We start from the raw sequence: 17,921 nt of genomic DNA on the forward strand, positions 1-17,921 counted from the left end.
GTACATTTAAAATCATTAATTTTTTAGACATTTTCATACAAATTCCAATTAAATTTTATAAATATATATATATATAATATAAAAATATACTCTCTGTACGTCGTAAAATATTTAAATATATATACATATCAATTTAAAAATATATTAACACATAACTATAATAAAATAATATTAACAGTTCAGTTTAAAATAATAATTAATATCGATGGATTATGAGCAGTGGTAAACGTCATTTGCAAGGGAGGAGATTCGCTTTTCAAAATCCGCACCGTTGAAAAAGGATCGATCGATCGCGCGATCGAGTATTTTTCAAGCGCTTTTGCGGCTTGATAAAATTTCGATAAACGCGGCAGCTGACACGTATTACGAGTATCTCGATTCCGAGATTGAGATAAACTCGAGCGATAGAGAACGTAACGCATGCACGGGGGTATCTTCGAATATCCTCCGTGAACGAAATCCATTTGAGTATCAACGACAAAGTAAAATCGATATCGGCGTTACCTTATATCCGGCGGTCGAGTCGAACAGAAAAAGGAACGGTGGATTAAAACGCAAGCGGATAAATTCGCCGCGTGATTAAAGCGCCGCGCCGGATTATTTCGATGCGAGAAAATAAATATTCAAAAGGGATGCGCGCGTGTAATATTCGTATATCGAATAATATTGCCCCTTGTAAAACCGCGCTATTCTTTAATTATTCTGAAACTTATCTCTGATTTTTTTTTTTATTTCTATTTCAATGTATATCTAATTACTACTTCCATATAAATTTGCAAAAACAAATTGATGTACCTAAAATGTATCCATATACATACACACATACATACATATATAATATCCATTTTCATAATGAATATTATAAAGCTTATATAAAATAATATATATTATATATAATATATATATTATATATAATATATATTATTTTATATAAGCTTTATAATATTCATTATGAAAATGGATATTATATATGTATGTATGTGTGTATGTATATGGATACATTTTAGGTACATCAATTTGTTTTTGCAAATTTATATGGAAGTAGTAATTAGATAAAAAATGAAATAGAAATAAAAAAAAAAATCAGAGATAAGTTTCAGAATAATTAAAGAATAGCGCGGTTTTACAAGGGGCAATATTATTCGATATACGAATATTACACGCGCGCATCCCTTTTGAATATTTATTTTCTCGCATCGAAATAATCCGGCGCGGCGCTTTAATCACGCGGCGAATTTATCCGCTTGCGTTTTAATCCACCGTTCCTTTTTCTGTTCGACTCGACCGCCGGATATAAGGTAACGCCGATATCGATTTTACTTTGTCGTTGATACTCAAATGGATTTCGTTCACGGAGGATATTCGAAGATACCCCCGTGCATGCGTTACGTTCTCTATCGCTCGAGTTTATCTCAATCTCGGAATCGAGATACTCGTAATACGTGTCAGCTGCCGCGTTTATCGAAATTTTATCAAGCCGCAAAAGCGCTTGAAAAATACTCGATCGCGCGATCGATCGATCCTTTTTCAACGGTGCGGATTTTGAAAAGCGAATCTCCTCCCTTGCAAATGACGTTTACCACTGCTCATAATCCATCGATATTAATTATTATTTTAAACTGAACTGTTAATATTATTTTATTATAGTTATGTGTTAATATATTTTTAAATTGATATGTATATATATTTAAATATTTTACGACGTACAGAGAGTATATTTTTATATTATATATATATATATTTATAAAATTTAATTGGAATTTGTATGAAAATGTCTAAAAAATTAATGATTTTAAATGTACAGAATAAACTAAAGCATAATCTTAATTTATTTTTAAAAAGTCAATACTTTTAAAATGTTTTTGAATTAAATTTCGAAATAAAACCCAACTCTTATAATTCTAGGAAATTCCGTGCCACGGAGTCTGGAGTTCCAGCCAAGTCGCGATCCTCTAAAAGAAAGTGCTGCAAGTGGAGCCGAATCGTGGAGGTGAGTCATCTGTATTGCAATTGTGCGGATGAATTGAATTGTAAATGGCCACCTCGGTCGTGGAGCGGCGCATCGGCGCCCTGTATCTGACGCACTCCCGCGGATCGAATCGCCAGGCATAAGTCTCCTTGTTTCAAAGTATGTACTATATTCCTTGGCAACTACTTAGCAAACAGTCCGAGGCAACACAACGCAAAGCGCCCGCGTGTGATCACTCTTGCACTGTGTAATTCCACCGCCTCCATCAATGACTTATACAGTCCTAGATTCCGTCCTTTAAGAATTGTGTATAAATCCACATCCTATTTATTTCCATTTATATCTATTTCCGCAGTTGAAGCGGGAAATCCTTAATTTTAACGGTTATTTATTATTAACATTAATTAATATTAATAATCATTTTACATTAAACTTATTTATATTATTTAAAATCCCCACAAAACTCTTTTCTACAAGGTATTTTTCAAGAAATTAGAGGGCAGAGGAAAGTCATAAAATATATTTGAGACATGGTAAAAGAGAGAGATATTAAAAGATAATGTTGCACGAGAGCTTTATCATTTATGTTTATGAATTTACTGATACAATTTTTCTTTTTTATAAAAAAGAAATATTCGTAGAGCACAATTTTTAAAATAATAGTTATTTAAATTCAACAGATTTTGTCGTTAAAAAATTTGTTTACGTCTTCTCTTACACATTATATATACAGTATAATTAAATAAATTTTCGGTAAACAATCACGCGAATATATCGGTAGAAAGATACCGCGATAGCTGCGTCAATCAATCGACGGATCGATATCGCTGACAATGCGCTGATATCAAACATGCAACTCCGAATGGAAATTAATCGATCTCGCCGGTCGATGAACAAGACGGTGCATCGAACTGGCCGTCGATCAATAAAGCCACGAAAAAAAAAAAAAAAAATGGAAGAAAGGATAAAACGGGCACGCGAAGCCATATATCAGAAGCCAGAAGCCGACTCGCTTAATTGAGAAACTACATTGTGCGTCGTTCGGGGGTGCCAGATACGGTCGAGTAGTCCCTGGGCCACCCCTGACTCGTTCGCCTTCGTTCCCCGTTCCGTCCTATCCCGTCCCGTGTTCCTCTTTCATCCTTCATCCCCCGAAACTGACTCGTCTCCTCTCCTCGACCCCTGCGTATCGAGTTCGTTACAGATCCCCGTGGCGAGATCCCCGCCCCTCTCCCCCCGCCCGTCTGTCCACTCTCTCTCGCACCCCCCTTGTACGCTCCTCAGCTTCGTCGGCCCCGTCTCGCCCCAAAAGAGAGAAAGAGAGAACAAGGGTGAGAGCGAGAGAGAAAGAGAGAGAGAGAGAGAAAGAGAGAGAGAGAGAGAGAGAGAGAGAGAGAGAGAGAGAGCGAGACCGGCACCCTCCTGTCGGAGGCTCTCGCGTAGCGTAGCATTCGCGATTTGCGCAACTCCGCACAACTCCGTGCGAGCGCGAGACGCGTTCGTTTTCTCTCCGTGTGTCCCAACAACACCACACACGATTTGACCTCGTGCGCATCCTTGCCGTATCTTCCTCATCTCGAGATCGCAGGACGAGAAGAGAAGGAAAGAAGAGAAAGACAAGAGTTGTCCTCCGGAAAGCGGTCGATTTCTCCAGGAGGAAGAAATTTGCGTTCCGGGAAAACTCTGCGACGGAATTCGGGAGCACGAAGACGACATCGGAAACAGCGGGGCCTCGAGGGTGCGAGGAGATAGAGGGAGAGAGAGAGAGAGAGAGAGAGAGAGAGAGAAAGAGAAAGGGAGAGAGAGGGCGCGCTTCTAAGCGTGCGCGCGCGAGTATTCGTATCGGCGAGTCGCGGATATCGAAGTCGAGGATCGGTCGTCTCGTCAAGGATCCGTCTCCCTTCGTCGTCGAGGTCGTACGCCATCGAACGAAGCCGTCGAAGCCGATCGATCGAAAGCGCGCGGCCGAGAGTTCGATACGACGCCGACGTCGTAGAGTCTCTCTCTCCGTAGCGGGCGGCCATTGATCTCCGTATCGACGCCAGCCACGACCAATCGTCGGCGACCCCTCTTCTTCTCTCGGCCATCCCTTGGTGTTTGCCTGTGTGTGCGTGTGTGTGGGCGCGCGGATTCCGTGTCGCTCGATCAAGTTATCTTGCAGATCGTTCGTTTACGCAGCCTCCACGGAAGAAAGACGACATCTTGGAAGAAGGAAACAGCTCGGAATAGTCATGGAGGATGATGCGTGCCTTATCGGCGTATCGACGTTTCGATCCTGAAGAGGAAGGAGGTAGATGAGATCGATTTTTGCGATTTCGAAGACTGTTCGACTGCGCGCGCGCGCGCGTCCGATGAAGATTATGGGCCACATCGGGCCGCATCGATTCGATGATCGATCAAGGGCTAGCCTCGTTGAGTAGCCTGATTGATCGTGGGAGGAAAAGAGAAGGAAAATCGAAGTGCATTCAAGACGAAACTTTGTGCAAAGTAACTTCCTACGAAGAGAACTACTACGTCAACAACCCAGTTCGAGAAGAAAAAGTTTGTCGGCAATTTAAGAATCCAAATCATAACCAATTTCACAAGGAAGGAAATTGCGAAAGACTCGAGTTGCTTTGAAGAAAAATTGTTTAAGTGTTTCTTGAAGAAAAATCTCTACGACAGTGTACTCGCAATGTTTCTCGAAGATACGAGCAACCTTTTAGCTAAAGACAGACGACGATCGCGAATCGAATCGAGCCAAAAGCAGTCTCATTAGTCAGTTGGCTAATATCGCTGGGTCGAGGTCGTGGCGGGCGCAGGTGACGCGAGTCGATGTTTATGCTCGAAGTATCGGCCGCGCGCATCGAACTACATTGGTCACGAGGTATCGGAAAATCGATAGAAAGCTGACTGACGCCAGCGGCGGCGACGTCGGCGGTGGCGTTGTAGTTGGAGGTGGCAGTGCTGGTGGTGGCGGGTGAGACGTCCGTGTCACCTACACATCCTTAGTTACGCGCCGCTCTGATGGTGGTGGCTTAGCCGGTAGTGGTTCTTGTCACTTTTGACGCTCTGCATGTGAGGTTATCCTTATCGCGACCCACCAAGAGGATAACCTTCTCTCGAGTGTCGTAGAAAGGAAAACAAGAAGACAATCGCGATTGTCGTCTCTTTGCGATCGACGACTATCTTCCGGTGGTGAAACGAAATCTGAAGTCGCGCGCGAAGAAAATAACGGGTGTCACCGTCGTTTCAAAACTCCGTCTCCGGCATCTCTTTCACGTGGACGATAGACTCTTGTCCACCGCGCGGAGGAGAGGTGCGAAGAGCATCACTGCGCAAGTACCCACGACAGTAACGGCTTCGACGACGATGTGCTGGTGCAGTGATAGTGACAACGGTGGTGGTGGTGGTGGCGGCGGCGGTGTTGTGTGAGCGATTACTCCCCTCCGTGAACGAACGAACGAATAAACTGACACGTGGCGGGGAAAGGAGAAAGAGGAGGGGAAAGACAGAGACGCTGTCACACCTGGACCAGGAGAGGAACTGTCGCGGCACGCGACACGAAGAAGCGCGTGAGCGGAATAACAGTAGTATTATAGTAGTAGTACAACAGTAGTAGAACCGAGACCAGATGGCGGTTGTGCCGGTAGTGTGAGCCGCGAGATATTCGGCGTAAGGACCGTTAGGGGGAGGAGGCGGGGCGGAAGAATCCCCAGTAGAGAGCGGGACGGAAAGTGAGAACCGACCCTCTTCGCACCGCTTCTGGGCCCGCTTGTGGCCCTCTCCTTCTCTCTTTTTCTCTCTCTCTCTCTCTCTCTCTCTCTCTCCCTTGCTCTCTCTTTCTCTCTTCGTTTTCAGCACTAGAAGAGAGCCGGTATACCGGTGCGTTCGCACTCGGGCGCGCGAGCGCAGAGAGCGTGCGCTCTCACTCGCTCCGTACTCGTGCGGTGTCATGGGCACACGGTGGTCGTTGCGCTACCACCGGATACTTCTTACGTCGATTCGACGTCGCGGTAGAGTCTCAGCATCAGCATCATCGTCGTTGTCGTATTCGCGAAGTACTCGCCGGGAGGATCGTGCACGTCTTCGTTCGCGGTCGTGCGGTAATCAGTGACGGCGAGATTAGTGTAATCAGGAGGAAGGAATCGTAACATTCTTCCCCTCCCCCAAACAAACAATTAATTTGACGTAAATAAAAAGAAGGAAACAAGTGTGATACGGTGCGGTGCGGTGCGTTGCGTTGCGTTGCGTTGCGTTGCGGTGCGGTGCGGTGCGGGTGCGGTGCAGTGCGTCGTATCGTCGTCGTATCGTCGTCGTGGTCGTCATCGTCGTATCGTCGGCGAACAACAGCCGAAGGAGCGAGTGGCAGTGCGCCCACTACCGAACTAGATGTGCGTAAATGGAAGGTATAGGGGACATAGGCGATCATCAATCGCATAGCGAGCAATTACTGGACTCGGTCGATTCCCCGGTGGCGGTGTCTACGCATGGCCGGGGCAATGGGGGCGGCTCGAATGGGAACTGTGGGGGAGGCGCAGGGGGAAGAGGAGGAGGAGGAAGTGGCGGTGCAGATGGGAGTAGGGGTAGCGTGGTCGGTGGGGGTAGACATCACAACCACCACCATCATCATCACCACCACAGCCACGGCCACCATCACCATCACCACCATCATCAACAGCAGCAGCAGCAGCAGCAGCATCAGCACGAGGTCGCGCACGAAACAGGAGGCAACGGTAGGAACGGCAACGGTAACGGGGGTGGCGGTAGTGGTGGTGGTAACGGTGGTGGTGGTGGTAACGGAGGAGGTAGCGTCGAGGGTATGTCTTCGTCGGCCTCTCAAAGCCCCGACATCGCGTGCGCGAGCCTACCGCTGGAACTGCTCGCGGCTGGCGCGCTCGGCGTCAAGGAGGAGCGAGACCTCGCCGCCGCGGAGGACCTGTCGTCGTCCCAGGATCCGCCGAGCGTCGGCGGAGGTGGTGGCGGTGATAGTGGCGGCGGCGGCGGCGGTGGCGGCGGTGGCGTTAGCAGTGCCAGCGGAATCGGAAGCAACGACGGCGGCGGACGCGCCGTCGGTAGCGACAACGGCAACGGCAACGGCAACGGTAGTAACGGCGGCAGCAGCGGTGGCGGTGGAGGCGGCGGCGGCGGTAGTGGCAGTGGTGGTAGTAGTAGTAGTGGCGGCGGTGGCAGGCAGAGCGCGCGGGAGTCCCTGTCGGTGATCGTGCCGCCTCAGGACGTGGACGTGGACTCGCGCGACGCCGACGACTCGGAGCTCCTCAGTCCGGGCAAGCTAACGCCTACGTCCGGGATAAGCGTGTCGGTCGCGAGTATGATCGACGCGACGGACTTCAGGGCGATGCAGCCGGAGCCGACGTATCAGACACTTACCTCGGTGGCCGAAAGGATGTCGCCGCCTGGCTTCAGTCCGGGCTCGTCGTACGCCACGTTGACGCCGCTGCAGCCGTTACCGCCGATTTCTACGATGAGCGACAAGTTCGTTTACGGCGGTCACGCGGCCGGCGGCGTCACCGGCAGTTTCGCCGTAATGCAGAACAACGGCCTGGGTAACATCGGCCTCGGTATGGGCGGCTCGCCCTATGCGTATGACAAATTACCCTCGATGGGCATGTCGCCGCCACACAATTATCCATCGCCGGGCGCGGGTCTCCAACCGAGCCCCTTGTCGCCGCAGAGCGCGTACAGCCAGAGCGGCCTTAATTCGCCGCACAAATCCTCCGCGAGTCCCCATTACGATCCGGCGTTTTTACCACGGTTGCAGCAGAGTCCGGCGGCGCTCAGCCCGTCCTCGCCGCCGGCGGTTACCGCGACAGCGAGTTTCGCGCCATCGCATCATTCACCGCCCGGCACGCATTCGGTGCCGAGCGCGGCGTCGCCGCCCCCGACTATGCAGACGCAGCTGCAGCAACAGCAGCAACAGCAACAGCAGCAACAGCAGCAGCAACAGCAGCAACAATCGATACCGCAGCAGCAGCAGCAGCAGCAGCAGCAGCAAACGATATCGCACACGCAACACGTGCAACATACGTCAGTGGTGATGAAGACGGTGTCTACGGCGAGTAACGGCGGCGCCGGAGAAGTCGAGGAGATTAACACGAAGGAGCTCGCGCAGCGGATCAGCGCCGAGCTCAAGAGGTACAGCATACCGCAGGCCATCTTCGCGCAGCGTGTGCTGTGTCGGAGCCAGGGCACCCTCAGCGATTTGCTGCGCAACCCGAAACCCTGGTCCAAGCTCAAGAGCGGCCGCGAGACCTTCCGGCGGATGTGGAAGTGGCTGCAGGAACCCGAGTTTCAGAGAATGTCGGCCTTGCGGCTAGCAGGTTAGTTGTCCGCGCGAAGAGACGTTTCTCCTCGTTTCATATAAATAAAGCCCCCCAACCCCCCCGACCACCCTTCACGAACCACTCAAATTACTCGAAACTACACTATCAAAAAGTCCCACCTCTCTATATCGTATATTTCGTGTTCTTTTCATTTCTGTAAGAAAAGAAAGAAAAGAACCCGGGCTCTGAGACCGACGTTATCGTCGTCGTCGTCGTCGTCGTCGTCGTCGTCGTCGTCGTCTTCATCATCATTGTCGTTGTTCGTCGTCATCATCGTCGTCGTCGTCGTCGTCGTCTTCGTCTTCGTCGTCGTCGTCGTGTGAGTCTCTCGCACATGTAGTACATGTAATACACGTATAAACGTCACAAACACGTTGTGTCTCACGCTTCACATACACACGTGTCTCGCTGCTCGCCTGTGTTCTCGTCCTGTGCGTCCTCAATCATCGATGCACAATCGATGATGGCCAGATTCTTCGGATTACCGCCGTTTTACATTTACAGCCTTTCGTCTTTCTAAAATTATTCGCGCATCTTGTAAACGATTACTCCTAGGTTTAAAAAAACAAAAAAATTAAATAAAACACGCGTTTGCGATATCGCGCTTTAAAATGGTAAAGTTAAAATAGTTTAAGATTAAAGTAATATTTTGAATGTGGGAAAAATCGAGATGCCATGTCAAATTCTATTATTTTAACATCATCAAGCAGTATTAATATTTAGATTTTAAATAATATTGTGGAAAAAGTATAAACTCGTAGTTTTGTTTAATGTCTGTGTGTAAGAGTTGCAAAATTATGAAACAAGAACTTGCGCAAGTAAAATAAAAAAACTGCGCTTTTCAAAATACATTAAGAATAATTATAGAGACTTGTATCTCCGCGTTAGGAATTTTCCGCGCGAAACATTGCACCTGATAGACCGCGTTGTATAAGAAACCCCCCTCCCCTTCTTCTTCCAGGGATATCCTTCGATTCAAAATAAACTGCACCCTATCTGATAACGCTCTACTGGAACGAGCTTAGAAAAGAACAGCTTCAAGTTACTTACATTGATTAAACTTCTTTAAAAACCAACAAAATTAAACTTACGATTAAATTATGATAAGACTTCCTATGTTCGAAAACAAGAAAAGAAAATATTGATGATAAAGCACATGCTCTTTATGTTTCTTATAAATATCAAAGAAATGATTTATTAAACTCTCTAAAATTGATCGCCTTTTTAAATAAAAAAAAAAATGTGTTTTGGAATACTTCTTAATCCCTACTAAAAAGATATCCATTAATTATATATGTCGATATACATTTACCAAATTGACACTTTGATAGTCTACGAAATAAAAATCACTCCCGAGTATAGACGTAGCAGTGGTCTAAAATCTAAATTAGATATCAATACACATATAAAATAATCAAACGTGCAAGGCGATCGAAGACATGTAACGATTACGAATCGAGCGTCGTTAAGCGGGTACTCCGGGAAAACCGGGATGGGGCGCTAAATCACACGCGGGAACACGTTTTGGGGAGATATACGCGCGCAAAAGATCCGCGCGGAGCGCGCGCGCGGACAGCGGAAGCGCACACGTGGCTGACCCACGTGGGAGAGGCGTTCCCTTCCATATCATTCAGAGATAGACGCGCGGAATAACACTTTTCGAATTCAACATCCTTCGTTCGCGGGGGGCGATGCGGCGGCGCTCCGCGTCGCGGCGCTCGCCGCTTGCGTCCGGGTATTGATCGGCGAGAGAGAGAGAGAGAGAGAGAGAGTCGCGGCGGCGGTCACGCGGTCGCCGTCGTCGTCGACGACGACGGGCATCGTCGGGCGCAGCCGCGCGCGACCTCGGCACGGCTTCGTCTCGCTTTCCGGAGAGCCGCCATGTTCACCGCGTCGTCGTTCTTCCCTCTCTCCTCCGTCTCCTCCATCTCCCCTCTGGACCATTCTCTTCCCGACCATCGGAATCGCCGCGCGGGACTTTCTCGATTTTCGTGTCACTCGAGCATGATCGCGGAAAGCGCGATGATCCTCGCGATCGAGACTTCCGCCGAGAAGGGAACAGAGAGGAAGAGAAAAAGATGTGTGCGCACCTCGGGGTTGATTTTAAATAATCTCTCTCTTTGATAGTCCAGGAAAAGATATTTAGGATCTTTTCTAGGATTTTTTTTACAATTATATACAAATGAATTTCTTATTAATACACAACCTTTGCGACTTTAATTTCGACAAATCCGATGAATTTCGAGTGGACTATTTTAATGAAAATATCGCGGGAAATTGTCATTTTTGCGTACGTTTACAATTTTCAAAATTATATGTTCTCGTAATTTTCTAAGCTTCAAATTAAAATTCTATTTAACTACAATCTTCCCCCATCTGTAAAACTGACAAATATTTTTTCGTGTATGAAACTGAATTTATTCAACTAAAGAGTCTTCTAATTAATCATAATTTTTAACAATTATTTTCTTCCAAGGCTTTACATTTATTAAAAAATTTGTCATTAAAACTAATAATAATAAGCTCACAAGTTGTCGTATATTTGGTGACCTAAAAGTTTCTTTTTCTATTAAAAAAAAAAAACAACAAAAATTGTTTATTTCTTGCTCGCCTTTTTCTTTTTTTATCTCTCTTTCACTGTTTCTTTTTATATATAAACTCTCTCTCCTTCTCTCTCCTTTCCTTTTTGTTCTGTCATTTCTTGGCGAGGCATACACATGACATCGAGAGGAGAGGATATCTTTGTACGGTATAAATGTTCCATCGACAGTCCCTCATAGTACGAAACTCTTTTAAGGTCGTGGGAAAGGCCAAGGAAAAGGAGAGAAAAGAGGAAAAGGAAAGGAGTGAAGAAAAGACGCGGCGCACGGGAGTAAAGAATCGCCACAAGGAGAAAACGTCGAAGAAGGGAAGAAGGGCTTGATTCAGTGCCCTTCAAATTAGAGCCTCTCTTCCCATTGTTTCCCACGTGTCTCTTTCGTGAGAAAACCCGTCTCGTTAGAACGCGTTCGTGGATCCAAACAGCAACGTTTCGCGAGATGAATCTACCCCAAATGAATCTACCTCTGAATCTTTCCTATTATATGTATAAGCCTAATAAGCGTATAAATATAGCTACGTCTTTAATTCACAATTTAAAAAAAAATCTTATTTGAATTATTAAATTATTATTTAATTATTATTAATAAAATTAATAAAATTTCTATTTAAAAAGAAATTTTATTAATATTAGTGTGTCTCCAGAAATTAGAATAAAATTGACAAATTAAAATTGAGAATATAAATAATTATTAATATTAATGAGCCAAATTAAGATACAAGAAATTAGATTCATAAATTAAAATCAAAATATAAATTATCTAAAAGAGATACGAGGAGAAAAGCGAAAAAAATTTAACCTATTTTGCAGGATATTACTCGGAAAATAAGTTCCTTGAGGAACAGTACATGTAACGTAATTTGAACGTTTTCCGAGAAGCTTCAAACAAACTGGAAATAATTCGCTCATAGCCGTTAAAATCGGCGGTCAATCGACAAACCTAACGTTGCGCTTTTATAAATTGCCTTTATTATGACGCCGCTATTGTTGTTCGTGCACGAATTCATCTAGTAATGACTACAACGTGTGCTGGATGTCATTTGCGTTTAATTGCATTCACCATCGTCGTCGCTATCGATCGTCACATGAGAGGGTCAGGTGCATTAGTCGCGAGGCTCCTCATACCTTTGTATTTACTTTCGCCAAATGTATCCTATATTTCTAAAGTAACTCAATGATTCACATTCATATCGCGATGATAAAGTTCTTATTCGACTTACGTAACTTTCCACGCACATTTATGAGCCTTAAAAAATTTTTTCAAGCGAGGGCTAAAAATAATAAGGAGTTCTAGTTGTTTGGAATTTAAAACAATTCGTATTTTCTGAGTTCAGAGGATTTAAATTTTAAATTTTTAGTAAATAAATTCTTAGATCTAAGATAAGGTAATTTCTGGATTTAAATTGAATTAAATCATATACAAAAGCATATTTATAAATTAAATTAGATAAAGAAAATTAAGTAAATTAAATATTAAGATATTTCTGCATTTTATGACGAAAAATAACAAAATGTGGAAATTTCGAAATTCAAGAATCCGATGCATCTAATAAATGTAAACACGCCTCGCATAATTAATGTCGCTTTTCCTCAACCTCGATATCGTTCTGTAGGTCTTACATCGGTCGCGCATGTGTCTTCTTACATACACTGGACATAATGAAAAAAAAAAAAAAAAAAAAAAAAAAAAAAACGAATCGATACGGTTGTGTCGTTTCCCTGTCTCACGGGCTTATCGCGAAGTTACATCGCTACCACGAGCTACGTTATGTTTTTAACAACGCGATCAATACCGTGTCGTCCTCGTAAACACAAATTTTTGAATTCTTAAGTTTGCGAAGATATCCAAGATATATCGCTTATTCGTATTAAATTAGCACGAGAAGTGTTCGTCTCATTTTTTTCCATTTTCTGCTCTAGATAAAGTTTGGAATACTCTTTTAAAAATAGTTACCTAGAAAAGGAGATTAAAAAGTTTTTCTAGGTGAAAAAAAAAAAAAAATATATTCGCGATCGATAAAAATTATATACGACTAACTTACTTATCTTACATGTTCCTTGCTTTAATTTCATATGATAAATTTTCAATGGTTTACTTCCTCGAATTTATATCATTAAAGAAAGAATTTACGATCTTGTAAGCTAATAATTGGAGATTACGCGACTAATTAAGGGTTACAGGCATTTCGTTCTTTCTTCTAAGGTTCACAAAGTAAAATAATCATGTCTCCCTTTCTCTCTCTCTCTCTCTCTCTCTCGCTCTGTTGCACTTTCACGTAGCGTGGCGGACGCTATGCGGTTTCCACGGTACGTTGACGCACAGCACGCGCCGAAACGCGACACCCGGCGGTGTGGAGAGGCCCTATGCGTGCTCACATGTCGGGCATAGCATGAATTCACCCCCGCGTGTCCCGCGTGCCCGTCGTCGTTCCAACGGGATATCCTGTCGGCTCGCGGGGAACGCGTTCGCCGACCCTCCCTCCGCCCTCCCGTTTTTATCCACCACCCTCTCCCTACCTTCCCGATCGAGAATATTCAAATCTCTGATAAATTTCGGCAACTCTCCGAGCTCTATATGTCGAGCTTATCGATGTATTATTTTTAAAACGAGACACCCAAGTGTCAGTCCAACGAGCGAGCAAGTCGGTGCAATGATAGTCACTGCAATGGCACTCGACTCATGATTATTGAAAAATCGAATATTCTATTTTTCCTGGTAAAATCTTATTAATAAGTTTGCAAGTATATCGCATATTAATTAAATTTAGAACTAGTTATTAGATATTAATTCTCGTCTACTTGGATCTTCGAATTTTCTGAATCCGGAATTTTGATTCTTATTTTCTCGGATGTTTGAACTTTGATTTTTTTTTTCCAGATCGTCGAATCTTACATAAATTTAGAACCTTATTAAATGCAGAGAATAAACTGACATTATTTTAGTGTGCGCTTTTTCTATTCGAAACGAGAACTGCTTTTTTCAGAGCTCGATTTTTATAGGGGAAGGGGTCATTCACTAAAATATTCTATCGAAAGGAGAAAGAGGAAGAGGGAGAGACGGGGGGGGGGGGGTCAAGGTGCAGATGTCACATCAATGAACACCTTTCGTCGTACAGCTGTTACGCTATGCGATGAGAGCTAATAGAACAAAAACGTGGCTTTTACGTTTCACGATTTCAACTTTTCTATTGACCTGCGTCGATGTTTAACGGCACGTTGCTGTTAAGAAAATACATAGAGAATAATATATTTTTTTTATTACTTTTGAAAATACAAAAATGCGAACAAATATCTTTTCTAGTATTTATATAATATTTATCACTTCTATCATACATATATCAATGATAAACAATGGTTTCGTATTGAAAGCGACATAAATATCTAGATATAAATAAGACCTCCAACATAGTAAACAAAGTCAAAATTACAATACCAGTCATACCGTTGAGAGCCACACACGCAGTCGGTCGTCGAATTAAACTCGATTCGAAAGATTCTAGCACACAGACGCGACGCAATAATTCAATTCGCTCGGGAAGGATGCGTCCGCAAAATTCAACGGACGCTTGTCACGTTGTGAAATAGGACAAGATCGCCCGCATCGCGTTTAAAATGTCCGCGACATCATCAAAAGTAGGTTTCGTGACATGGTTTTTTTTTACCTGCGCGCTTTACGTTCGAGGATGTTCAGCCGGTTATTGCGTCGCTAGAGAATTCGATAGAGAGCTCCGCTCTCGCCGCGCGTGGACGGATCGAGTTGAGTTTCAAGCAGATCATTGATAAACGAAAGGTGATACTGTGTGCGTGGTATGTTTTGTGATAAGCAATATTCTCTTGGAACGACGCCTCTTCATCGACATCATCGTGTGTATTCGAGCGAACATTTTTATCATCCCGCCAATTTAGGCAGTAAGTTAATTGAAGAATTTATATTTCTGAGCCTTATTTTTCCAACTTAATGACTAAGTTTTTTTTCTTTCGAAAGTCATCTTGAATTTTTACTTCTTATATTAATAATAAATTCTTATATTAATGAATAAATTTCTGAATTTTCTTGATCTAAGAAAACATGTTTTGTTTCATATAAATATTATTGAATTGTTTTATAACAATATTGAACAGGTGTTTTTCTCATAATATCTACATATTTAAAAAATATTAAATATATAATATGTGCAAAATTATTTAAAAAAATTCAAACCGTCTAAAAAAGTTGTATTTTTATTTACTTAAAAATTATTGTAATCCAGATAATATATATGTATGTATATATCCCTCGAAGATTCGAGAAATGTTAGAAGAAATTCGAGTATCTATAGTCTTAAATATCTTTGTGTTGAAAGTCTTTGTTCGAGGACTTAAAGACGGAAACGAGATTATAGAACTACCGTGAGACAATCAAATATTGATAATCCTTCGACTATTATCGTTGCTCTGAAAGTAGCACATCCTGCTTTTTGGCGTATGTATTTCCAGAAAGTTTCCTGACAAATTTCACGAATACTCCTTCCACCAGCTGACTCATCCACTACGTCACGCATGCAATATACAGGGTGCCCAAGTTAAATTTCGCGTTGCTAAATTCGATAAACAATCTTCTCATAATAAAATAGTATCCATTTAAATTCGCGTACCTTCAATTTTTGATAAAAATATCTTTGCAAAACAAAACTTCACATAAAATTTAACTAAAATCTAAATCTGAGAAAAGACATCTCATTAATTCTTTATTGTTATTCTCTATTATTTCACTATCTCAAAGTTTATTCATTACAATTCTCTAATTTTTCCAATAATTTATAATTCACAGTCTCTATAAAAGTCTTTATTTTTCATTAAATACGAATTTTCTAAAATTGAAAGATAGCAAATAGTATGTTTGAGACACCCTATATATGTATGTAGGCCGCACACAAGGCACGCCACGCAAAGTCTCTCTCTTTCTCTTTCTCCCTCTTTTCACCCCTGTGTGTGGAGAGCTCTCTCTGTCTCTCTTTCTTCTGGAACCCTTGTTCTCTATCACGTAGTAACGGAGTGTTCAGTGGGAACCGGCTTTTCCCGTTGTACGATGCATACACGCCGTTGTTCGCAACTGTTACGTACGTGTCCCGCGTACATACATATAGGATGGTACGAAATAGTAGGGCGAAAGGTACCCCGTGAGAAAAGGAGATTCGGGGTCGGACTGTGCCACGAGATAAAATCCTCGAGAGGCGTCCCGATATTCTCACTCTCAGTTTTCTACTACGATACTTTCTTCTCTTTGCGAAGATTGAACTTTAATTACTGTGACATGCAATCAAATATAAAAATTACTTTGAAATTGTTTAAAAATTAAAAAATTGATCGAGGGGAGGGATTGATAAGTTGTATTAATAAGTGAAGAAAATGTATTAATATATGATAAATAAGATAATCAGGTGTTGGGATAACACTTTCACCGATTTACGTTATTTTAGCATACATATTTTTATAATATGCTGATATTAACGATTAACTATTAGTATTAAATACCAGAATTTGAATCGAAACCGATGAAAATAAATGCTGGCTAATCGAATATTAATACGTAATATATTGAAAGCAGAATGATTTGTAATATATAATATAAAGTCAACACAGTTTCCAAAAGTATTATTTACATTTAAAATATTCAAGAATTTTTTTAAATAACTGACACACGTGATTAAAATTCTCGTCAAATAAATATTATAATACTTTACCCAAATAGCACATTTCGCGGTCAAAATAAAATCCTCCAAAATCAGCGCGCAGAATTATTTGGTTGAACATCAATCAAGATTATAATTAAACAGCTGTAAAGACTATGAATGAAAGCATGGGAAAACTGGGAGAAAAAAAAAACACGGAATAAAGTGGCCTTTCATTCAATCTCTCTCGCATCTCATTGACTCCGAAATATATTTCTTTGCAAAAAGTTTCTTCGCAAAGTTTTTTGCAAATCCTCCTAAACTTATTTATACGAAGAATCAATAAGAGAAATGATACTTTTTGACGACTGTACCGCGCCCTCGTTCTTCGTTTCAACTCTGTGTGGCCTTCTTCGTTTCCACGCCCCTCCCTGTAATAATTTTGCAAACAATCCTTTTTCATCGTCCGAAGATGATCGTCGGCAGAACGTCAACATGGAAGATATGAACCAGCTGAATCTCGGAAGTAGAAAAAGTACTACTCGATCTCTGTCGAGAGAGTCGGACGATTCCCGTTCGTGTGCGCAAATGCAAATGTTTCGACCTAACCAAACGGATAGACAAACGCACCACGAAGGACTCTACAAGGTTTTCTTTTACCGTTTTCTCATATATCCGATTCAAGATTCGTCCGCGAACGAAAAACCACGCGCCTCGCAGGACGCCAGGATCGTTCCCGTTCGCATTATAATCCGCAGTTAATCAAGTACCGCAAAATGAGTCTGCTATTGCAGAAAGAATATGTAACAAGTAAAATAATAATGTTTTTAACAAGAAATTGAGAAATATGGAAAATAAGAAAATAATTTAATAAGAATTAAGACTCTTATTAAATTGATGAGAAATTATTAATAAATCAAAGAAAATTTTTTTTTATGATAAAGCTGAAAAAAAAAAATTTAATAAAAAATGAAAGAGAGAAATCAATTGTTCTTGTTTCCCGGAAAAAAATTGTGTCAAAATTGAAATTATATTATTAATATTGACGAACAATATTCGCGCGCGCGCGCGCGCGTTGATCTTTTTCAGAGTATTTTTTAAATATTTCTTGTGTGATATCTATTTTTTTTCTTGATGAAATATCTAATATAATTAATATAATAATTGCAGAAACTTTTTCATATTTCGATAAGAAACTCTTTGATTTTATAATGCATGTTCTTTCTGCAAAAAAGTTGTTTTTAAGCGCGCACGGGAACTTTTCTCGCATCCTGTATATATATTTCGCTGCGATTGAACGCTGAATTTAATTGATTTTCCCCTGTTTTTTCGTTTTCTGTTTTCTTAGGGACAAGAACCTACGATCCTAAATTACTAGT

At 42.3% G+C, this 17,921-nt stretch overlaps 1 protein-coding gene across 1 annotated transcript in view; it reads left to right on the top strand.

Annotated features, from left to right (window-relative positions):
* The first annotated feature begins 6,714 nt into the window (after positions 1 to 6,714).
* Positions 6,715 to 17,921, top strand: part of LOC115241870 (hepatocyte nuclear factor 6) — a 71,609-nt gene continuing 60,402 nt past the window's right edge. Inside the window, exon 1 of the mRNA XM_029817814.1 lies at positions 6,715 to 8,289. Coding sequence (XP_029673674.1) covers positions 6,771 to 8,289 — 1,519 coding nt within the window. The 5' untranslated portion in view covers positions 6,715 to 6,770. The remainder of the gene's footprint in view (positions 8,290 to 17,921) is intronic.

This window comes from Formica exsecta, unplaced genomic scaffold (assembly GCF_003651465.1).
Source record: "Formica exsecta isolate Colony F162 unplaced genomic scaffold, ASM365146v1 scaffold120, whole genome shotgun sequence".
Lineage (NCBI taxonomy): Eukaryota > Metazoa > Arthropoda > Insecta > Hymenoptera > Formicidae > Formica > Formica exsecta.